The sequence below is a fragment of the Gymnodraco acuticeps genome, unplaced genomic scaffold (genome assembly GCF_902827175.1).
Source record: "Gymnodraco acuticeps unplaced genomic scaffold, fGymAcu1.1, whole genome shotgun sequence".
Classification (NCBI taxonomy): Eukaryota; Metazoa; Chordata; class Actinopteri; order Perciformes; family Bathydraconidae; genus Gymnodraco; species Gymnodraco acuticeps.
The window spans coordinates 283,214-307,940 of record NW_022991992.1 but is presented as its reverse complement, the minus strand read 5'-3'; the positions used below and the strand labels follow the sequence as shown (position 1 = coordinate 307,940).

Genomic DNA, 24,727 nt, shown 5'->3' with positions numbered 1-24,727 from the left:
AACATTTGGAAATAAGTAAACTAGGACTGGAGTAATGAAGAAGCCAATTTAGTTACTTTCCACAATTGATTATGATTTATTAGAAACAAATTAAATAATCAAAAGACAAAATTGTTACTTACCTTAACCAAGAAATGTGATTTCCTGTTATGCTGTGTGACATTTCTGTTGTCTTTTATATCTGTTATTCTGTTCTAGAACATGTGGCTTTTTTAAATAATGAGTCAGGTGAATCATACTGTATTCATACATTTAAAACAATACAAACAGACCTTGTAACAGCGATTACATTGGTAACCACAGCACGGGCAGTTAAACCATACGGCGTGGCAAAAATGTGTTTGATGAGATTTTTTTTATGGTAGATATTCAAATGTATTCTTTTGTAATTGTTAAAAGGCACATTTTGGGAAAATAAGCCTTAAAATACACAAACTGTGAGCAGGCTAGTCAAGGCCTAACTGGCCTTTTTTGTGGAAAGCTATGCATAACATACTTTATACCAGAGGTGGAAGAAGTACTTAGATTATTATTTTAAGTAAAAGTAATGCCACAGTGTAAACATACTCAGTTACAAGTAAAAGTCCTGCATTGAATTGTGTACATAAGTAAAATGATTAGCATTAGTTACAGTCTACTTTAAGAAGCAAACGTAAAAGCAGTTCTGCAGAAAGGCACATTTAAATACCAGATCTTTTTTTTATTAAAAATGATTGGTGCATTAATGTGTTCATAATGTCAATGTTGCACTTGGTAGGTTTCATTTGAATTACATTATACACTAGGCCTACTAGCTTAACCTACAATAATATATGATAATAATTGTTTCGATTTTATTTTATATAAATAATTTAAATCCGCAAAGTCAATTAAATATATAAGATACATGTAGTGGAGTAAAAAGTACAGCATTTGCCAACAAAATGTAGTGGAGTAGAAGTACAAACTAGTATAATGTAAAAATAGTAAAGTACTTTAGCACAGTAATTGAGTAAATGTACTTTGTTAATATCCACCACTGCTTTATGTTATATTGACGAATGTATCCCAGTGCTACAACTAAGTTACTTATCTGAGGCACTGTACTTGAACAGCCAAGTGTAAAACCGAGTTAATACAAATTGTATAAAAAGCGTAAGTGTTTTTTTTGTGGGCACGTAGTTTCATGTTGGGTTTCCAGTGAAGGGGAGGAGGGGGAAAGGCTGTGTGACACTCAGCGCATTCGCTCTGTTGGACTACCACGCACGTTACAGCGACCACACAGCATCAACTTCAAAACATATCAAAAACGGAGGAGGGAGGGTACTGTCGGGAATATAAACGGTTTACACGCTACTTCACCAGCCAAGGGATTAAAGCAGTCCATCAGGTAAGAATAAAACAGCTAAGTATCTCGCTAAAAGACACCAAAAACAGCTCCGTATTTGTGGCTGCTAGCTAGCTAACGGTAGCTAACTAACTAACGGACGGCAGTTAACCGACTGCAGCGGCTAGCTCCACTCGGCTCGGACCGGATTGTTTCCTCTTCCCTGACACAGCTGGGGAGGATCAGGCGAAGTTGAGCATGGGAGGGAACATTTTCTCCTAAAGTTTAACAATTGTATGTGTTTCAGAAGTGTGGTTGTTTATGTTTTGGGTTAAGATGTACACGTCAGTCACAGTACAGTTGGTTTAACAGTACCTGAAACTTAAAAGTTAGCGCATAAGTTATACGCTTAATAAACGGTTTTATAACAATAGAAGACTCACGTATTTCGTAACTTTTATTTACAAGTGTGCGATAGGCCTATAAAGTGACTCATCTGGTAGCTACATGGGCAACATTGTTAAAGCTTATGTTACTAAATGTCCGCTCAACTTGGCTACGTTCATGTTAACGCACCCCCACAAAATGCTTGCACACGTTTTAGCTAAAGCTAGTTAACAAACCACTTCAAAGTTCGCTTACGTCTGTGTCACTGATAGGCGAACAATGGTGATTTTAAATACTTGGTTTCAAATAAATGCTAAAGGCTTTTTCTTTTACTGCCTTAACACAATATACAGAGGAGATTTCTGTTGACATTAGCTTGGTTTTTCGCCTTCTAGTTTTATTAGTAACCTACGTCGTGAATATGTCTTAATATTCACCTGATGCTGCTTATGTCCTGCCCTTTTCGTGTTAAAAAAGCACTGTGGTTTGTGGCCATTTATTTTGAAAAGGCAATCCTCTTAATTTTACAAGAGACCCAAAGGACTTTATAGTTGAGTAACTTCTTATGTGTCACTGACATGCGCTCAATGGTGACAAAAACGATTTCGTAATCGCTTTAAAGACTACTGGAATGGGCAAACAACTCTGTATATGGATTGTTAACTACTCAGTAGAGGCATTTGCTGTTAGGGATATGACCCTATTGACTCATTGATTGCGCAATTTCATGCTCGTTTCTTTAAGTCACATGATTTCCAGTCCCCATTCTTTATGTTTCATGTATACTCTGAGAAGAACAACAGGTTCTGTATTGCCTCCCTCTCTGAACTGTCAGATTGATTGAGTCAACACTTGAAGTGTGAGTGGAGCAGTACAGAAGGACTATTCTTTTACTTACTACTAGAAGATTGACCAATAGTTTAACCTGTTGACTGCTGGGATGTCAGGATGATTCACTCTGTACACCTAATTCACTTTTTCAATTCACACTTCTGTGTCAGGAGAAAGTTTAACACTGCCCATGAAATATTAGATTTTATGAACATACTTTTGCACATTTAAAATCAAACAGTATTAAGTTAGCTGTATGTGTGTCAAACCGCTTTACACTTCTGACATCTGTATTATATATATTACTAAATTGTTGGCAGTGAATTAAGGTTTCCCTCTGCACATAACCACTGGCAGTTATTGTGATATATTGAGATTAGTCATAAGACTCTCTGATATGATATTTGACGTCACTTTTGTTATCTTTTTGCATTAGGTTTCAATGGAACAATTGTTTTTTTCCCCTTTGTCTGACTAAGCTTTATGTTACAGGAGCTTTCAAAGTTTACTCCCTTCATTGTTGTGTAACTTGTTGCTCCAGGTGTGTTGTTGGTTTTCTAACCACATGGGGGTTTCCTTATCTCCATGGTTGTCACTGCTAAGTTTGCAACCTACTGCAAGTCATGCTGATTGCTAGCTATTCCCGGTGGGGTCTTTTTAGCAGAGGTGAACACTACACTATGGAAAACAAGCATAATCAACCAGAAATCTGCAGAAAATAAGTGGGAGGAAGGAGGAGAATGATGATGTGTTTTTCCTCACTAGTCTGTCCCAGCAGTGTTTGACTCGAGGGAACAGCCATAGAGACATGTACCAGCTGCACCCGCGATGAATGGCCCAGGCTCAGGATGGGTTGCCATGACAAGGACGCTGGCACGTGTTGTTATGCAGACACATCTTTTATCAGGCCATGTTTGCACATTATTTCATTGCCTGGTCTTGCTTGGTAAGTTCTTGTGAGAAAGACTTGGTTCCGTAGACCGGATTCAAATAACGTTTTACTTTGATGTTTTCTTTTTAAGGCCGATTTTTTGTAAAAAATATGTTCCTAATATCCTAGCCTAGTAAACATTATTACAGCCCTTTGCTCTCTGCTGACTACATTTGTCCTGGTCAGTTCTATAACCAGATGAACTACTCCTGTTATTTAGCTTGCACTCAGATCCTCAATTTATACAAATGTAGCCACAACATGGATGCTCAATCACAATTGCAAAGAAAACAGCCTGTCAGATGCTACTGGCTTTAATAGTCTATCTATACCAGGGGTGCCCAACCAGTCGATCACGGGGAGATTCCCAGTCGATCACGAGATGTGTCTAAAAATAGAACAACAATATTCTGTTTTATTATGTCCTATAACATAATATTCCTGTGTCAGAATAATGCACTTGAACACATCCAAGCTTTGTGATTGGCCGGCGTGACCCCATGTGTCGGGGCGTGGCAGGTGGGCAGTGGGCAGTGCACTAGTTCGCTGACGTTGTCCGTGTCAACAGTCCACACACACACACACACACACACACACACACACACACACAAGACCGCAATTATGACAGAAGCAAAAAAGCCCAAAATATATAATTTTCACTCCGAGTGGGAGGATGATTATTTTTGTATCTATTCCAATTCAAAGTCCATCTGTCTCATCTGCAATGCGAGCGTGGCTTTATCGAAGAAGGGTAATTTAGGAGCGGCATTTCAAAACAGTGCACAAACGCTACGAGACGGAATTCCCTCCTAATTCTGCCCTACGCTCCAAAAGGTGAGGGGCCTGAGAGGACAGCTAAATGCACAGCAGTCCATTTTCACCAGGCACAACAACAAGAGCAAGGCTGCTACCAGAGTATCTTATCGTGTCAGTCACGTTCTTGAGAAACACATGAAGTCTTTCGAAGACGGCGAAGTTGTGAAAGAAGCATTCCTGGAGGCTGCCGACGCGCTTTTGGGGGACAGTAAAAATAACAGTAGCATTTCAACAGGTTTTTGATATAATAAAAACTCAAGTTAGATACCGTTATTAATCAGCTGTAAGTTTTAGTTTGTTTGAACTTATTCATTATAATTATTTTACAAAATGGTATAAGAATGCAAACTTAAATTGATTATAGTCTATTATCAATTCAGGTTAAGAAACTAGTGTTGCTTGCATCCTATTTTAAAGGCATTTATTTTTATACTCTACTAAAATGGAACAAAAAAATGGTTTGATTCTATTAATTTTGTCTTTTTTATTGCACCTTGGCAGCAGATTCCGGTGTAGCTTCAGATCTGAGTTGTCTTATTAGTAAGCCGAATGTATACTTTTGTAGCAACACTATTTTTATATATTGGCAAAAAAAAGGGTTCAGAGTCTTTTCTTTTTTCCCTGTGTCATATGTGGCAGCACTGTTCAATGTTTCTTGAAAACATTATCCACTGAAGTATGTGACGTGTGAATAAACTCCAACTTTGTATCAACAACACCGTTGTGTAACTTCAGTTAAATCCTTGTATGTGTGTAGATTAGAAAGAGGTAAGATAAAGGATCTGTGGTATTTTATGAAGTATTAATCGTATAAAGGTCAGTTTTATTCAAGTAGAAGTGTGTATTTGTCAGTAATGGCTACACCTCTCTATTTGGACTGGTAGATCTCGGCAGACTGACAACTTTAAAAGTAGCTCTCGGTTCAAAAAATGTTGGGCACCCCTGATCTATACACAAGCATTAGAATTGGTAGAGATGAAACTATGGGCATAGATATGTCTCATAATTATTTGTGTGAACATAAAAATAATTTGTGTGTAAATATGTGATTTGTAAATGTAAAACAACATCCACAAATGCATTTAAAAGATTTGCAAACTCACAAATACATTTGCAAGTGTAAAACGGATCTGCAAATACGCTAAATATGTTCACAAATAAAAAAAAGATCTGCGAATATCTCTTTAACATTTACACCTTTCGATCAGGCATTTGTGAATCCATTTTGTATTTGTGGACCAAAAATGCGCTTGCGGATCTCAAATCTCTGTTCGCGGATCGTCTTTTTACACACACGGAATTGAGACATATTTTCCGCCGGTCTCGGCTAAAATCTACTCGTGTCACTCGGTTATTTTCGGTAACCACGTGATGGCCTGCTGATGGCGACATTTCCGCATGATTTCAAAGTAAGCATGATGGTTTGTTTAATGCTCTGTTTTTGTATTATAATGAACAGTGGAACGTTAGATGCATTTTTCATCATCATCATCATCATCATCATCATCATGTTATAGTGATACAGTTAGTTTGTGTTATTGGTTCAATATAGCATATATCGAGCACTTTCGTTGATGTTGAAGTGCAGGCTATAGCCTACGCCACTTTCGGGTGCCGGGGGAGCAGCTGGCAGCGAAGCAGCCCAGATAAAACTCTTTCTTCATTGTGTATTCAGTCAAGCGGGTCGAAGTTACAAAGCACTTCACATCTTATTAATCGGCCTAATTTTACCTTACCAGTGCAGTAATAAAGTAATCTGTAGAAAAGCACCGTATTTAGGTCAGGGTTATGGTGGTGAAGAATACATCTAACGTTCCACTGTTCATTATAATACAAAAACAGAGCATTAAACAAACCATCATGCTCTTACTTTGAAATCATGCGGAAATGTCGCCATCAGCAGGCCATCACGTGGTTTCCGAAAATAACCGAGTGACACGAGTAGATTTTAGCCGAGACCGGCGGAAAATATGTCTCAAAATTCCGTGTGTGTAAAAAGACGATCCGCGAGCAGAGATTTGAGATCCGCAAGCGCATTTTTGGTCCACAAATACAAAATGGATTCACAAATGCCTGATCGAAAGGTGTAAATGTTAAAGAGATAATCACAGATCTTTTTTTTATTTGTGAACATATTTAGCGTATTTGCAGATCCGTTTTACACTTGCACATTTATTTGTGAGTTTGCAAATCTTTTAAATGCATTTGTGGATGGTGTTTTACATTTACAAATCACATATTTACACACAAATTATTTTTATGTTCACACAAATAATTATAAGACATATCTATGCCCATATGAAACCCTCTTTTAATGTTCACACATGCAGAGCACACAGTGAAATGTGGCCTCTGCATTTAACCCATCCTAGTACTAGGAGCAGTGGGCAGCTCGTGTACAGCGCCCGGGACATGTCAACATGTTTACAGTATAGGTTTGTACGTAAGTGACTTTATAAAAAAGAAGTGTCAACTTATTTGATTGAATCCTGTTGTCATATTTTCTTATTATTATAGTAGTACCATCTGGATTTAGTGCCATACAGCATGCAATTTTTAAACCGTAAACGGACTAAAAACTTCTCCTTTCAAATCCCTCATAATGTATGTAGTGTAAGGTCATGTTTCATGTCTGAGTTGAAGAAGACTGTGGCCAGTTTGCTGGAATTACCTCATAATCACTACACTATACATTTCTAATGCTGAAGCTATTATCTCATCACCACGAATCATTGTTCTTAGTAGGTTTGCCCAATTTTCAGTCGATGTTGTGCATAATGTGACATAACATTGACGGTTGCCATTGAAAAGGTCCACTGAGGACAAGGTTGAATCTGTGGGGGGGGTTTGTATCAATGTTTTCACTCCAGACTTTGTACCACAGTTCTGCTCTGACGCAAACATGTTACCAAACATGATTCTGTAGGCATCTTTTGGAGTGTTTCATATCATGTGAGGTGAGAGTCAGGGACCCAAACAACACACTGATACTGTCTTGTTTATTTATCAGTGATGGATATAATCAGAAGTTACAGCGAGGATTGACGAACCTTGCTCTGGAAATGTCTTTTTGTAAACTGTCACTACAAAGTTTGAATGCCGTGCATTTTTTAAATAGTGGAATTTATACTTTTCCCCCTTTTTTATTATTGATCAAGGAATAAATGCTAAACGCTTTTTCTTGTTCTCTTTTAACACAATAAACAGACAATAATTTTGTTGAATGAACTCGTTTTTTCTCATTTTATTAGTAAGTCGTGCATATCTCTGAGTAATGTTTTTCGATAAAAGAGAGAACTGCTATACTGTGCATTTTGGGCATTTATCTCAAATAGTTTAAAAACAGTTTGGCACCGCCTTTGTTTGGTCATGAATTGAGCGGGCACACTATAAATAGCACACATAACGGTTGTTTGCTCAGGGCCACTTATGCACCTGTTCGTTTTGCTTTGCAATCTTCCTCCTTTTAGAAGAGGGAGACCCAATGGACTGTCATCTTTAATGAAAGCTCTTTTGTTTGATGTGTACAACTGTTTGAGGTATAAAAACATGGATAACAGGTCCTCATACAGTTGTTTTATTCTGTATCCCTAAAACAAAGCTTAAAGTGACGAGTAGTGAGGAGCTTGTAGGATTTGATGGACCCTCCCCTCAACAGTAGTAGGGGTTTAGCAGATCTGAGAGGAAGGTCTCACATTCAAGACTGGAAAGCACTTGCTGATCCTCCATAGGCTGGCATATATAGAACTGAGAACATACTCAGACAGATGTAAGCTTGTATCTTGTAATGCAGTGCCTTCGTATGTGCTTCTACGGGATCAAGAGGGTAAGGCCCTAACCAGACAGGAGAGTGAAGTGCAGCGTTTTGGCAAGCATTTCTATCTTCTATGTATTGGATTTCTTAGTTTAAAAAAGTATTTCTTGCAGCACAAGTGTTAAGCATTTCTATATTTTCTGTCGGTATAAGGCCCTTTGTTGCTTCTCAGGGGCTGACTTTGCCTTTAAAATCAATAGCTAATAGGCCTTCATTATAGTTTTCCCCTTTTCTTTAAAAAGCAGTGTCACATGCAGAGAGAGAGTATTTATATTAAAATGTATGCACACAGTCACACTAAGGCACAATCCTTCGCCTAGCTTCCTGTCGTATTCTCCACTGCCTTGCACTGAAATGGTCTACATTTCAGCCTTCTTTCTCATTAAAAAAACTATTATAAATGCCAGGTTCTGTCATCCGTTATTCTTCTACTGATGTTTTAGATTTTTGCCTCACTGTGGGTATAAGGTTACGGATAGTTATAACTTTGATATTGTGATATTTGATACTGGCTCAGATAACTACCCACTTATGCGGCTTTCACACCAGCGCTTTTCCCTTTCTAGCTCCGAGCGGGAGCTTTTCTGGTTCAGCTCCGGTTTCCCTTTTCTGCTCCCGCTCTGTTCACACCGCCCAGCACCCGACTGGTGCTGCGGCTGCTGCGTCATGACGTCACCGTTTACATCGCTGATTTGCTCCCCAACGGCATTACGGCGCTCACAACAACGGGGAACTGCGTCGGGTCGATGATCGTGTTGCTTTTAATCACACGAAGCCAGAATAAATTGAATAACGACTTCTCCAACCTTATACTTTGCTCCAGAGTGCCGTGGTTCATTGTTTATTAATGTGTTTCTGCAGCATTTACCGACCGCTGCAGTGTTGGCTGCTCTTCCACGGAGTTTATTCTCCCGTTAGCTCCCGGTTAGCTCACACTGCTGCGGCCGCTCTAAAGTATTCACTGTCCGACTCACACAAGCAGCTGATACATATCCCCAGTTCCCCTTAGCCTAAGTGAATGTGTGTCCGTCTGAATTGACGCTGTTTGGCATCACAACGCTGTTATGAAAGTTTCTCTGGTATAAAATGGGTGATGTTAGCATAGCAACCGAAGCTAAACTGACTACTTGCTATTGCTATCCTATTGTGGCATAAACCGTTTTCTACAGGCACATTTTACTGCCGTATTTTTATAATGATTCTACTTGTGATAGTCGGACACGACAACCTGTGCAGCCCATGTATTGATTCCATCCGATAGCTGCTATAATACAAAACAAAACGTCTGCCTCTCCACAATGATCAATAACAGTGAACGGATGGTCAAAGTAAGGTACAAATAAACAGAATCACACGAAGCCTGGTTAGTGTTGCCTGACTTTATAAAGTGTGTTTATAAGCACTACTGCTTGTAGGCAGGCATGACAGTCGACCCATGTTCAGGGGAGGAGGGTTTAGTTTCCTGCACGCCTCGACGTAAGAGAGACGTAAGTGACGCCGCCTCTTAGCTCCGAAGCTCTTGCCTCTAGACCGACAATTTTTTGGAGCTGGAAGTGAACCGGATTCCGGAGCTAAGAGCCGGCGCCGCTGCGGTGTGAACAGGAAAAACCGGTGCTTTTCAGGCTCCAGCTCCTAGCCGGAGCCTGAAAAAGTGCTGGTGTGAAAGGGGCATTAGAGAATAACCCACAGCAGGTCATCAATGAGTGTTGCTGCACAAATAGTTCTGGTCCAGGAAACAGGCTGCCCTAGAGTTGGACAGGAGTACAAATAAAATGGACTGCCGTGTTAATGCCAATATAATCTTTATATGAATGCCTGGTAAGGTACACCTTTTCTGTGGTTACCCTTATTGTGACTTTGTTGGTTGCTCATTTATCTTACTCTGGCAGATATTGCAGCCAATGGGCTGTGCATGAGTGCTATGCTATCCCTTTAGGATTTGAAAAGCAAAGCATAAGATATTATTCCCCAGATGATGATCTAGGGCTGCTCAATTATGGCAAAAATCATAATCTCGATTATTTTGGTCAATAATTGATACCACGATTATTAAAAACGATTATCCATTTACTTTGAAAACATCAATTTATTGGAGTTTTTTTTTTTTTAACAGTATGTTTTGAACAGTTGATTACCCTGAACTTTAAGTATAACTCAGATGAAAAACCAATAATAAAAAAATAATCGTTATATTTCGATTACGTTGTTTTCGTAATCGTTGCAAGCCATAATCGTAATTGCGATTCAAATACGGTTAATTGAGCAGCCCTATGATGATCTAAATATAACTCCCATACTCTAAACCCCCCATCCGCTTTTATTTTCTTGTTGGCTCGTCATTCTAACCGCCATTCCAGCCTACTTTCCCCTTTTTGCGTTCACTCGTGTGTGTGTGCAAGCATCCATGTGGACATATCATATATATGCAATATTCATGCCCCATGGGCAAAAAGAAAATGTACCATTTGTCGGCTGTTATGTGCCATCACTCTTTTTAAAGCACACATTGCACAGTGAAGGAAAAAAACTAAATGAAGAGGAGAGCGAGGGTGCTGGGAACAAGGCCAGAAGGTATAGCTTTGGTGTGCATGTTACGTCACGCCAAACCTGCCTCTTTTTCAAAATCTAAATAAAGAAAGGATATCCGAGCAGGAGAGACAATGAAGTCAAAAGAACATAGTGTAACCAGACTGTTGGCTGCTCTCCCTCTCCCCCTGCAGCTCCACACTGGCTTTGTCCTCTCTCTTTGGTTCACTCCTCAGCCCTTGAGCTTACACTGAGATTCCTCTGAATCTCTGTTTTTATGTGTTCTAAGTCAGTCGGCTTTGTTAAAGCACGTTCCTGATGCCAAGTTCTCTCACTCCAGCCTGCTCAAGCACCAAAGCAAACCATCATCATTTCTCCCCTTTGTAAAAACATGTGTATCTTATGATGGGAATTTACAGTGATTCAATATATATGTAGGTGTCCTCGCTGTGAAATGTTCTCAGACAGCAGGGTGTCTCCCTGACCATTGTCAGGCAATTATCATATGGATGTTAGGGTTGTAATTAACACACTGTGCTTCCCCTTCTGTCTGCCCCCCCACCCAACTTGGGACTGTAATGTGGATACATGACATTGCTTTTCTGTGCAACGGGGTCAGATCTTTCAACTAAAATTGGTTACGCGGCTGGCAATACATCAAACTTGCACACTCTTGAAAAGGCATCACCCGAACGTGAATATCACCGGTACCAAAAGAAAAAGACTGAAGTGCAAACCCAACTCCCGCTAGCATTTAAGCCTCCACCACTCGCAGAGAGTTCAGACCGAGCCAAAGCTATTACAAACGCCAAATATCCTTATGTTGCCATGTTAGCAAAGCGCTACCTGGCTGTACTGCTACCTCTGTCCCTAGCGAGAGGGGTTCTCCACAGCAGGAGACATTGTTAGTGCCAGCAGATCTGCCCTTCGGCAAGCAATGTGGACAAGTTCATTTTTATTTAAAAAAACATGAAAATACAATGACAAGCAAGTCATAATGTCAAGCTGGCTGCTTAGGTGCTAGTACAGTTCAAATACAGATTATTTCAGTTCATCGAAAAGCTGCACCTTAATGTTTATTTTATTTTATTTTGTATTCTATCTACTAGTGCAGGACCGCTGTCCTTTCCAGCTGGAAATATGATTGATTCTGTTAAATGCTATAACTCTTTATGAAATAACACGACTTTGGTTTAAGCTTGTATATTTGTTATTTTCTTACCAGAAGGTGATTAAGTGTGGAATTTCCACCTCAGATCTCATTACACATGAATGTGACAGGAATATGGGAGAGTAGGAAGGGTTTCCTTAAGCATGATGCTTAGTCATGTAATGGCTCACACTTGCACATCGCATGATCTTATCAGCAACGTTTTGCTCTTGAAAACTTGATGTTTAATTATATTCATCTAGCAAGCCTGACAAACCCTGAACCAGTAAGTAGTCTTCATTATGTAAGGATCATTGTTTTCCAGGTCACTTTTTATTATGTTCTGGATGGCATCCCTGAGTGGTTGAGTTCAATTTCCCCACTGTGGGATTAAGTCTTTATGGCAGGATTTTATAAACCATACCCATAATCTATGCGGTTATTATAAGGGCTAAGCAAAGTGAGAGGGGTCAATCTTCCATCTGCTCACAGTTCCACGAGCAGATGAAAATCATCTGCAGCGGTAAGCAGAGGCTTTCCTTTCCTTTCTGATCCACATATCCCCTCAGAGAAGAACCTTTATTATCCTTACACTGAAAATCCTCGCAGTCAGCTGTCAAAGCAAAATACAGAAAAACAGGAACAGCACTGAAGTTCAGAAAGCTGTCGGTAGTAGTAGTTCATCTTTCCTGTTGATCAAGTAGACCGTATCATTCAGATGTCATTTTTTTCACAACTAAAAGGAACCTGGTTTGTAGATCAACCGTTTTCTGTCGGTTATGAAAAAAAACGTACATCGAAGGTCTAGCCTTTAAAAGAAGATGTTATCTATCAAATTATTAAAAAAGATAATGCAACATGCCAAGGGTATCCGATGGCTTCAGTCATGTTTTCTGTTCTTCATCTTAGCTGTACTATTTTTTTAAATAATTTTTCACTTGTCTATTTCCATTAACTTGCCGTGTGCAATGTATATGTTTTGTAGAGTGTGAATGACAGACTACTCGACACTTATGTATTGTTTTTCTGTGTTATTTTTAAAAGATTCTCCAGAGAAGATATTGCCCTTCATGATGTTAACGAAAGATGCATTGGGAGACATTGCAGTTCTAAATGGTTTTACATGTATCATTGTGTTCAACAGACTTGAACAATTGTTGACTTTTGGTTATAAAATCTGAGTGTATGTGAGAGGTTGGAAGCTACTGTAGTACTAGTAAGTAACTATATCTGTATCACTCCGTCTCTTCCAGTCTTGTAGCATTGAGTGGGATTAGGATTAGTGGTCTGAGGCTGGCTTCTTTAACAAGCACTAATTAATGTGTGAGTGAGGATGTGTCGGACACTGCAGCAGACGGCACCAGAGCAGGGAAAAGGCTTATGCAAGCTCCACAAACACCACATTGCAGCAGCCTGCAGCAAAAAGGGGGCTGCAAGTTTGTTGGCTCTTGAACTGGAACGTTTCATCCACACAGCGGAGCACGGCTTCCCGTCTGCCCTCCGCTGTGGGCAGCAGGCCTCTCTTTGGGGAGGCATCTGCACTGGAGCCCTTGCTGGGCCTGATTAACCAAGGCTTTCCAACTGTGCTGCTCAGTCTCCATGTAAACAAACACAATCCATTTGTCGGCCCAGTATTGCACACAATCGGTCATTGTTTGTGTGGTAAACGCATTCTGCTGTACAAAATCGCTGATGTCAACGGTTTAAACCAAAGAGGGCCAGTGAATGTAACTGTCCTTCCTTCTCTTTTGTGATTTTTCTTTCAGATCTGTGCTGGAGTGAAGGTTCAGTTGGTGTCCATACAGTGCGCCATACAGTGAGCTGCGTGGCTGCCGGCCCAGTGGGCTGCCAGAGGAGTCAGAGCTGTGGATTGCATCATTATACGACAAAAGCAATTGGAATCAGAGTTCTCCCTCCCTCCTCTTCCTCCATCTCGTCTTCTTTTTCTCTAGGCCTGACTCTCCCCATACACAAACCTTCTGACCACTCCTCCCACACTGGGTATGGTCCACTCCCCCCCGACTCCCCAGCCAGTCAGGCAGTGAGTCGATGGAAGCTGTGTAATCCTCTGTAAAGTATAGGGCCTATACGGCTGCATATGCTCCCTTTTGTCATGGTGACTGTTGTTGTTGCAGAGGCCTCCCTCAGGAGAGCACATGAGGGAGAACAGAAGGCAGCATAAAGCCCACAGAGGAAGGAAGAGAGAGCGATAGAGAGATACTGACACCGCTATTTATTTGACCGTAGGAGAATGAGCTCCACAGGGCAGTGGATGGCATTCATTGGGGGTGAAACTACATGATGTGGGACTGGCATTACCACCCCACGCCAATCACAAATTGGACCAACAGTCATTTTTGGAGATATTTGCCACATAGTGGGCTGCAGCAAGGGATGCAGTGAAACAGAGACAAAAAGACAAGACAGTTTTTTTTCTTGAATTACAATATTTTTCTATTTTTCCTCCCCTTGGTGTCTTTTTAAATTTCAGCCTACCAAAAGTGCCTTTGTCAACTTTTTACTCATCTTCCCCTATATTCATATTCCTAATTACCACAGATTACCGTATGTTCAACATATGTGGGCCACAGCACCAACCTCCATCAAATACACAGACGACAATCATCTCTTTTCCAAGTAGTGTCTCTGCTTGGGGAGAGCCTATTTAGTGACTTTTTGCACTGTCTTCTCCCAACCCTTGTTGCTTTGACGACGTCAACATGATCAGTATCCAGTCCAAATGGCGCTACCTTTTCATGTTTCTGGGCATCCAGCTGGTGGTCATGGCGCTGCTGTCCCGAGAGGGATACCAGAAGAGGGTCTCCTACTTCATCCGCATCTTCCGCAAGCCCGACACCACTGGTTTATCAGGCCGCAACCAAACAACAGTGGGCATACCTGGAGGGGATGTATATGCCAACCTCTCAACACTTTTCAAAACTCATGTCAATGAAGATCACATGCCCTTGTGCCCTAAGACGTCCCCTCTTATAGGTGAGTGCTCTGTCCTGCTTCGGTGTCATTCTGTACGGATGATACTGTGTTACTGGAGGTAAATCACTCTCTCCTTCACACGTCTCTCATTTAAACTAATAAGACACTGACAATAAAAACAAATTATATAGCGCTTATTCTAACAAGGTTACAAATTGTTTCCCAGGATACAATGGCAGAAAAACAAACTGTACTGCCCATGAACTTCTTAATAGAAAATGATGTGGGAGTAAATTAGCAATCAGGAAGCACAAGCAAGCGGATGCATCAAATGATCAGATATCCTGTCCACAGTTATCAGTCAGGGTTATTAGCTGTGATGTCTTTTTTTTTTTTAAATAAACGTCATGATTATCTATACTCAAGGTTCACTAACTAGCCCAGGGGTGCCCAACCAGTCGATCGCGGGGAGATTCCCAGTCGATCGGGAGATGTGTCTAAAAATAGAACAACAATATTCGGTTTTATCGTTAATGTCCTGTAACATAATCTTCCTGTGCCAGAATAATGCACTTGAACGCATCAAAGCTTTGTGATTGGCCGGCGTGACCCCATGTGTCGGGGCGTGGCTGGTGGGCAGTGGGCACTATTTCGCTGACGTTGTCCGTGTCAACAGGAGTGACAGTCACACAAGACCACAATTATGGCAGAAGCAAAAAAGCCCAAAATATATAATTTTCACTCCGAGTGGGAGGATGATTATTTGTGTATCTATTCCAATTCAAAGTCCATCTGTCTCATCTGCAATGCGAGCGTGGCTTTATCGAAGAAGGGTAATTTAGGAGCGGCATTTCAAAACAGTGCACAAACGCTACGAGACGGAATTCCCTCCTAATTCTGCCCTACGCTCCAAAAGGGGAGGGGCCTGAAAGGACAGCTAAATGCACAGCAGTCCATTTTCACCAGGCCCAACAACAAGAGCAAGGCTGCTACCAGAGCATCTTAACGTGTCAGTCACGTTCTTGCAAAACACATGAAGTCTTTCAAAGACGGCGAAGTTGTGAAAGAAGCATTCCTGGAGGCTGCCGATGCGCTTTAGGGGGACAGTAAAAATAACAGAAGCATTTCAACAGGTTTTTGATATAATAAAAACTCAATAGATACCGTTATTAATCAGCTGTAAGTTTTAGTTTGAACTTATTCATTATAATTATTGTACAAAATGGTATAAGAATGCAAACTTAAATTGATTATAGTCTATTATCAATTCAGGTTAAGAAACTAGTGTTGCTTGCATCCTATTTTAAAGGCATTTATTTTTATAATCTACTAAAATGCAACAAAAAAAAGGGTTTGATTCTATTAATTTTTTTAGATAATCTTTTTTTATTGCACTTTGGCAGCAGATTCCGGTGTAGCTTCAGATCTGAGTTGTCTTATTAGTAAGCCTAATTTATACTTTTGTAGCAACACTATTTTTATATAATGGCAAAGAAAGGGTTCAGAGTCTTTTATTTTTGTCCTGTGTCATATGTGGCAGTACTGTTCAATGTTTCTTGAAAACATTACCCACTGTAGTGACGTGTGAATAAACTCCAACTCTGTATCAACAACACTGTTGTGTAACTTCAGTTAAATACTTGTATGCGTGTAGATTAGAAAGAGGTAAGATAAAGGATCTGCAGTATTTTATGAAGTATTAATCGTACAAAGGCCAGTTTTATACGAAGTAGAAGTGTGTATTTACCTGGTAGTAGGCTGTCAGTAATGGCTACACCTCTCTATTTGGACTGGTAGATCTCGGCAGACTGGCAACTTTAAAAGTAGCTCTCGGTTCAAAAAAGGTTGGGCACCCCTGAACTAGCCCATCTGAGCTTTCAACTTGACATAGGGCTGCTCGATTATCGCACAAATCATAATCTCGATTATTTGGGTCAATAATTGTAATTGCGATTATTAAATGTGATTATTCATTGACTTTGAAAACATCCATTTATTGTACTTTAAAACAAATACAAATAATAATTTGAACTGTTGAATTATACGTTCAGTGTAATCAACTGAAAAACCAATATAAAATAAATGATACATTCATATCTACATTTAAATAATAAATACATAATTTAAATAAATAATATCAAAATAATAAATACCAATAAACAAGATCAACAAACATGTTGCAGTGCACTGTCACAACCTGAAAACTCCTTAACATATAGCCAACATTTTGGTTCAACATATTCAACATATTCCACTCAGTTAAACATTAAAGGCTGGCCCACCGTCATGGTCCTGAAGTAACAGGAAATAAATGTTACAATTTAAGACCAAATTAAAATGTTTTGGCCACCATGGCAAATGCTGGTAGCGCTGCTCGTGTCATCTCTTAAAGATGTTTTGCTAAAAACTTGGGCTGCTCGATTATGGCAAAAATCATAATCTCGATTATTTGGGTCAATAATTTATATCACGATTCTTAAAAACGATTATCCATTTACTTTGAAAACATCAATTTATTGAAGAAAAAAAAAAAAGTGAACTGTATGTTTTTAACGGTTGATTACCCTGAACTTCAAATATAACTCAACTGAAAAACCAATAATAAAAAAAATAAAAATAATTGTTATATTTCGTTTTCGTAATCGTTGCAAGCCATAATCGTAATTGCGATTTAAAATACGATTTTAATTGAGCAGCCCTAACTTGACACATATCATCTTTGTTGGCCTTATGGGAAACTTCACCCATACAAGACGACAATGAGTTTTTGCAACGAGTGAACAAAACTGTCTAACATCTAGTAAGATTTTATTAGTGTCAATTACTTAGTTTAAAAACAGGAACAATACAAAACGGTTTACATTTTAGTTTCTTTTACGAGTACGAAACCCTGTGGAAATACCTCTGGCAGTTGCACAATACCAAATCTGACACTCCACGTTGTTTTCAGTATGTCTAGAATGCATTCTCAAGCAGGCTTATTTTTCTACTTTCCTGGCTCTGCCCTCTGCCCCTTTGTTCCTACATCACTGCCAGTGAGTTAAAATACATGCTGATAACCCAGCCACAAGGCTTTGACTACTTTCCTAGAACAAAAATAATAGATCAAGTTCATTGAGGCTTTAAAGAACATGATGCCAGGCAGCAGGAAGTGAACTGAAACCACCTGGAGTTTCCCTGTGACAGATATTTATGTGCAGCAACGCTCCAGACGGGGCTTGTTGAAATATCTTTACTTCAGAGAGACTGCATGCTTGAATGTTTCCTCTTATAACAAAATCAAGTTGCTTTGTTGACAAAACTCCTGTGGGGGCTTTGGGATTGTTTGACCATAGATTGTACGTACATGGAGCCTTTTTTAATTATTTAATTTGGCGTTTCAGTCATCATGGTACTGTATCTTCTAAATGTTGAATTCCAGGAAAATAAATCTGTTTCCTTCTTTGTGACCTTTCAGTGAGACAAACGGGAGGCATGTAAAGAAATGATGAACTTTTCCACTCTTTCAAATGTATTATTCTGCTTAAAGTTTAACTAACAGCCACTTCAATAAGTTCATTTACAAGCACATTTAGCTCTGTACCAGCGTAGGGATGTTCTATCCAGGAGTAAGTTCAGTTGAGCTCAGGTCATTTTAAAATGCATTGAAATCATAGCTTCTCATCACCTAACCAGCTGATTTTCCTTTATTCCATTGAACATGTTTGCTACTGGTAATGACTGCAGAGCTTTGTCCTGCTCACAGGTGGGCCGATTCACGTCAAATTCCCATCAGGGCTGACTCTAGCAGAGGTGCAGAGGAAGAATCCACTGGTGATGCGCGGAGGACGCTACCGGCCACCTGACTGTGAGGCGAGACACCGAACAGCCATCATCATTCCCCACAGAAACAGAGAACACCACCTCAAGTTCCTTCTATACTACCTGCATCCTTTTCTGCAGCGACAACAGCTCAACTACAGAATTTACATCATTCACCAGGTGAACAGCACACAGCCAAGTGATGTTATACACTCACGGAAGAATCAAAAGGGATTTCCTAACCCCAACCTATAGATTTCACATTTGGTCGAAACACTCACTAACGCTATCATCTGGTCAATTGTGTCTGCATTCACAGTTAACCTTTTAGTGGATTCTTCTACCGTTCAGGCGACAGGGGGTCCGCGGGGTCTTAATAAGTATTAAAAGTTGATAAATCAATTTAGCGAAAATGAAGGCTATTAAACTGTATTTTCCAAGGTATTACATTTTGTAGCTTGTTTTCAATAAGTATATCATGTGTCCAAAGAGGTTGTATTCTACAGTCTGCCTGAATGTAATCCTTGCGTAGGTGTGTAGTGTGATTCTGTGTAGTTTATTTATGGCATCCCGTTGGATTTGACGTCATCTGAACAGGACATCGCACGCTCACTGCTTGATAGCGCGCAAAGGCCCGTTTACGCCGGTTGTTAAACATCGTTTTGGGGAAATGCAAGTTTGCGTCCAAATGGTTGAACGATAAGGAGGACGGACAATCAATACTGTATATAGTAAAGTGTGTCGCCAATGTAACCGGTTAAAACTCCAAGTGGCAATGAGGTCTTAAAATGTATGGAAAGGGTCTCAAAAAAGGTCTTAAATTTGACTTCAGGATTCCTGCATATACCCTGGGCTAAATAAAGAGTGCCCTCTAGTGTGCTGTCCCTGCATGTGCATGTGAGAGAAAGAGGACGCTTGGATGCTTTAATCTCTTTAGCTGTTTATAACAATTAATTAATGTGTATTTCTCAGCATTCTCTCATTCGCTATTTTCTCTTTTGCCAGATAAGAATGAATGTGTTCCACTTCTTCCTGCAATGATTCACAGTAATGTTGCAATTTATTCTGATACCTTTTAGAAGGTTTCCTGATTATTTGATACTATTTTGTGGATTTATCTTCTATATCTCTAACTCCCTCGTACTCCAAGGTTGTCTGATTTGTGCTAGATGCCTCTCTGTTATAATTCTAGAGTGAGATGATTGTATCACTCTGACATGATGTGTCTGTGTTTTCTCCACAGGCTGGAACATACACTTTCAACAGGGCCAAGCTGATGAATGTGGGTTTCCGAGAAGCCATGAGAGAGGAGGACTGGGACTGCCTCTTCTTCCATGATGTGGACCTCATCCCGGAGGACGATCGCAACACGTACGTCTGCGACTCCACCCCCAAGCATGTGGCCATCGCCATGGACAAGTTCGGCTACAAGTATGTCCTTTCTTGTGTCTAATAATCCATTGAAGGCTTCACTGTTCACCAATTACACATGTTTACCTGCAATACTTAATCCTCTCCAGGCTTCCGTACAATATGTACTTTGGAGGAGTGTCAGCTCTGACGCCACTGCACTACCTCAAGATGAACGGCTTTCCCAACAACTACTGGGGCTGGGGTGGAGAGGACGACGATATTGGACTCAGGTGAGCCTTGGCCGAATGCACTTAAGAATAAAGTATATGTAGCCAGTCACTCATTGTGGCATTTCCCGTTTGTGGTAGATCTCTGGATTAAGAGTAGATCTAGTATTACATTGAAACAGTTGTACTACCCTACTGTAGTTCAGACTCTGTTATCGGTACAAGATCAATGTTTTGATTTGTGTCTCTTGAACCACGTAAGGAGATGAGTGTGATCCAGTTGTACTTGATAGGGCTGTGCGATTATGGCAAAAATCATAATCACGATTATTGAACTTTAAAAAAAATACAAATAATAATTTGAACAGTATCTTATAACTGTTGATTACCCTGACCGTATAATTCAACTGAAAAACCAATACAAAAATAAATAAAATAAGTGATATATTTACATTTAAATAAATAATATCAAAGTAATAAATACCAATAAACAAGATCAACAAATATTTTGGAGCGCACTTCAACAAGCTACTAAACATATACAAATAAAGTACATAAAATATGTTGCAGTGCACTGTCACAACCTAGCAAAGCAAAATAATCGTTTTTTTCGATTATGTTGTTTTCGTAATTGTGGCAGGCCAAATCGTAATTGCGATTAAAATACGACTATATGCACAGCCCTATGTGATAGACATACTTTCTCTTCTTTTTAGAGTGTCACTGGGGGGGATGTACATCAGTCGTCCGTCAGTGAAGGTTGGCCGTTACAAGATGATTAAACACAAGCTGGACAAAGGCAATGATGTGAACCCAAAGAGGTACAGTAAACTACTTGATGTATTTATTTTAATTTGGGAATTTAGGAGCAGATCTGATTTAGTTTGCATGCAGATGAACACAAATGATGATGCAAAAGAGACCCTCCACTACTTGTTCATAAATGGAAACAGCAGAAACAACACTTAATTGTTATGTCAAGTAAAATGCAAAGCTACGCAGCGTTCGGTCATCACTGCTCTGTCTATTTAAAGGTTCAACATGCTGGCCAAAACCCGTCAGACCTGGAAGTCGGATGGGATGAACACAGCTGAATATGAGCTGATCTCACGGGAATACATGCCCCTCTACACCAACATCACTGTTAACATCGGCACTGAGGCCGGTCTACATTCCCCTCCACCTCCACATCCTCCAGAAAAAGCTGAAGAAAAACATCCAGAGAAAAAAGCACCTGCCGAAGTCCCAGTCAACGTCCCAGCCAAAATTACAGAAGGCGACACTAACAAAAAGCCAACACAAAATACTTCTAATCATGTATAACGCTGCCATGACTTCAATGGGATAATCCTATTGGTCGAGCTGTAGGATGCTGTTTTTTCTCCTCTATCACCTGGAGCTGTTTTCACTTTTTTGTCAGTTTTTGGTGGCATTTCTTTGTGGGCAGTGGGACACTGATTTGGGTGATTTTAAAATGGTGATTTTTTTTTTTTTGATTTTTTTTTTTTTTTGATTTTTTTTTGAAAATGAAAATAATTGACCTGAATTTATCAATCCTTAGATGACGGCTCTCCACCTTGGCTCCTGTTCTATCACTGACTCTTCTTCCAATGGGAGCCACAGTGAAGGGTGAAGGGTAAACGTTGGACTCTGTGAGTTTATATATCTACAGCGCTGTGGTCGCTGGCTAAACCTTGTGATGCCTTAGAAGCTTGTTTTGTTTGCTGTCTCTTCACTCGTACCTTACATTATTCCGAATATTGGGTTTGATAGAGCAGTAGCTGTGATTTCCAGCAGTCGCACTCGTTTTTTTTGTCCAAATGCCAATGAGTGATGAATGAAGGAACTTGAAAATGTTGTTTATTACTGCTTCTGACGGAACGCTGCACGTCCGCCACCTGTCTGCAAATACCTGGGGTCCCGTTTAGAAAGACCTTTATCCGTTTGGTTTCTGCATCAGGTGGACTAAATCCTTCAAATGTTTTCAGATGCTGTACACATACATTGCCTGTCATTTTCAGTGGAAATACTAACGAGAATGAGAGTTCATTTTACGTCTTGGTTCTGTAAACCAAGGCCAAGGTACAGTTCTATGTAAAGGCAGTGCATTCAATTCAGCCTTTCACATTTCAGCATATGGGATATCTACATTTGATTTTCTGTTGTTTTTGTTATTGTGTGCATTCACCTTTATCCAATAGAGCACCTCTTTGTGACGGTGATCAGTCCTCTGCCTTCAGATGAGCTTGAGATTCACATCAAAATGGAGTCTGTCTTGCTTTTTAAAAAAAAATATTTATCATTTGATCATCTGCAGTGTACTTTACATCTCCTTATGTAGATGTTTCCCCCTAAGAGTGCTGGCTTACTCCCACAACACTTTATATGCAGTCAAATGTTCTAATCTATCTTTTGCCCACTTCCTTTCCTTAATCTATACATATCATGGAGAAATGCACTCAAAAAAGTAAAAATATATATATAATTGACCTCAGTTCAATTGAAGGAATATTATGATCTTGTTTGTGTTTTGAGAGAATTCTGTGACTTCTTGTTAGGATATGATTCATTAAAACCGCCACAGAATAGTGTCTCAATGAAACTGTGTTAAAATTAAGCAGATTATATCATTTCACGATTTCTTAGCAATATTGTTATAGTCTCACCACGATGTTTATTTTTATTTTCTGTTCTCCCCTTTCGAACACAACTATTTGTCCCTGTGTAATTTTCAAGTTTCTCCATAATCTTACTCTGGAAGCCTTCACATCGAAACATCTGCCATGTCCTTTCCACTTGTGCCCGTATACTGCATGTCTGCTCCTCCTTCGCTTCTCTCCACTCTGACAGATTTGATTGTAAACATGCGAAAAAAGAAACTGTCCCCTCTTCCACTGAGTGGCTGTACTGGCAGTTGAACAGGCTGAAACCAAAGATGACTGCATGGAAAGCTGTGTTGAGGGATAACATATTGTGTGTGTGTGTGTGTGTGTGTGTGTTTGTAGTGAATGATTTCTGTACTACTCTTATGTACATACCTTTCATCTCTTCCTATCAATACTTGTATGTTGTTCAAAGAATCTCACACCAACACTCATAATTTACGTTTTTTTTCTTTTTTGTGAAGAGATGAAGATGGTCCATGATGATTATCCATGATGATTACAAGTGATTTATTTTCTGAATGCTGTACTGAGAACTTGTTTTTTCATCATGACATTGGGCATTTGTCCGTGTTAGTGGACGATTTTGAGCTCTGAGAGTGTCCGCCTGTGATTTTCATAATTAGATGACTATATACTGCATTATCATTTTGATGTGACTTCATATTCGACTCCTATGGCCTTAGCAACACATAATAGTGGTATTTCAACTTGTGCTCACTAATACAATAGCATCTTTATATCAAGACTTAATATGCATGGCAACAAACCTATTAGCAAGGAAGTGTACCGAGCACAATGTGAAGATGATACATATCAGTGCTCCTCTAGAAGAATATGAAGCATGCTGAAGTGTCTATGTTGTGAACTGGAAACGTTCTTATTGTGACTGTAAATGCAAGTTTCTGCTGTGGGGAATGCTCCTCACTGTTAAATGTAGGGCATTTCTCAGAAAGATGTACAAAGGAAGCTTATATTCCCAAAGTCACAGCATACAGTCTCCATTAACTGTGCGACACTCGACCTGATGTTTTGTGTTTCTGATTTAAGCTACTTTACGTTTGATTTGACTCCGTTCTGATGTAGATCAGCAGCAATAGAAAGCAGTCATCACAGGGTAGCACTGAAGTAACCAAGAGCAACGTGACTTTGTGAGTTATTTCTGCTCTTTATGAATTCTGCACAGTCCAGAGTGGCCTTAAATTCATTAATAAACTGATTATTCAAAAGCAATGCTTCACATGTTTTATTTTTCAATCGTTTTTTTTTTTTTTTTGCAACTTACGTTTATCGTGCATCTCTTTGTACACTTCCTGTAACACCGTCGATGTCAAAGTTAGCTGTTTTAAAAAGGATTATCACATGGTATTAATATGAGGGTGATGACAACTCTATGACCTAATGGATGCATCACTTAGTGGGAAACGACAACGCCTTTCCCACTAAGTTGTACATGATGGCAGGAATGTTGTCAAGCTGGAACAGGCTGGAAAGTAAACCCACTTTGTTAGATGTTTCTTTCTCTTGGCACAATATTATAAAACTCCATATCACAAGAGAAAGTAAACGGGTTGTTTTATCTGACAAACAGTATACCAGATAGAGTTAAGAAAAGTCATCAATTGTCACCCAACATGTTTTGAGTTCTCTTTAAAACTTCATAAGTATATCGAGTATCTTACACTTTGAACAGTCTCAGTTTCTAATTTTGCATGAAAGGTTTCGGAGTATGAATGTCCATTAATCAGTTCAAGGCAAGCACATTCAAACTTTCCAAGAATATAAGTTTAAATAACAATCACAATGGGAAATAACTTTGTTGTTGACCTGACTTTCAATCTAGCACTATTTATACAATATCTCAACAACTTCTGTAGCTACTTGCTTTAAGTTAAACAGGAATATAGTATGATATACAGCTCCAGATACACAGACAACTGAGAAAAAAGTCCACACCGACTGTGGCTGTCCTTACTTAGAGAGTTTCT

General features: G+C 39.6%; 1 protein-coding gene across 2 annotated transcripts; it reads left to right on the top strand.

Moving 5' to 3' along the window:
- The first annotated feature begins 1,171 nt into the window (after positions 1-1,171).
- si:dkey-199f5.8 (beta-1,4-galactosyltransferase 3) lies at positions 1,172-23,972 on the top strand. Of its 2 annotated transcripts, XR_004567545.1 has the most exons (8): positions 1,172-1,369; positions 13,528-14,755; positions 18,441-18,676; positions 19,740-19,927; positions 20,017-20,139; positions 20,793-20,897; positions 21,111-21,553; positions 21,638-23,972. XR_004567545.1 is itself a non-coding variant. In XM_034201151.1 (7 exons), the coding sequence occupies exons 2-7, from the start codon at positions 14,482-14,484 to the stop codon at positions 21,397-21,399; spliced, it is 1,215 nt and encodes a 404-aa protein (XP_034057042.1). In that variant the 5' UTR covers positions 1,172-1,369; positions 13,528-14,481; the 3' UTR covers positions 21,400-23,972. The 2 variants fall into 2 exon arrangements, 1 of the variants encoding a protein (XP_034057042.1); XM_034201151.1 differs by having other exon boundaries at positions 21,111-23,972.
- Positions 23,973-24,727: the final 755 nt, after the last annotated feature.

Bases quoted from the DNA above. Each gene is read 5' to 3' on its own strand.
- si:dkey-199f5.8 (XM_034201151.1), top strand. From the start codon at position 14,482: ATGATCAGTATCCAGTCCAAATGGCGCTACCTTTTCATGTTTCTGGGC. The intron at 18,677-19,739 runs GTGAACAGCACA...TTTTCTCCACAG, and splicing joins GAATTTACATCATTCACCAG to GCTGGAACATACACTTTCAA. The intron at 20,140-20,792 runs GTGAGCCTTGGC...TCTTCTTTTTAG, and splicing joins GACGACGATATTGGACTCAG to AGTGTCACTGGGGGGGATGT.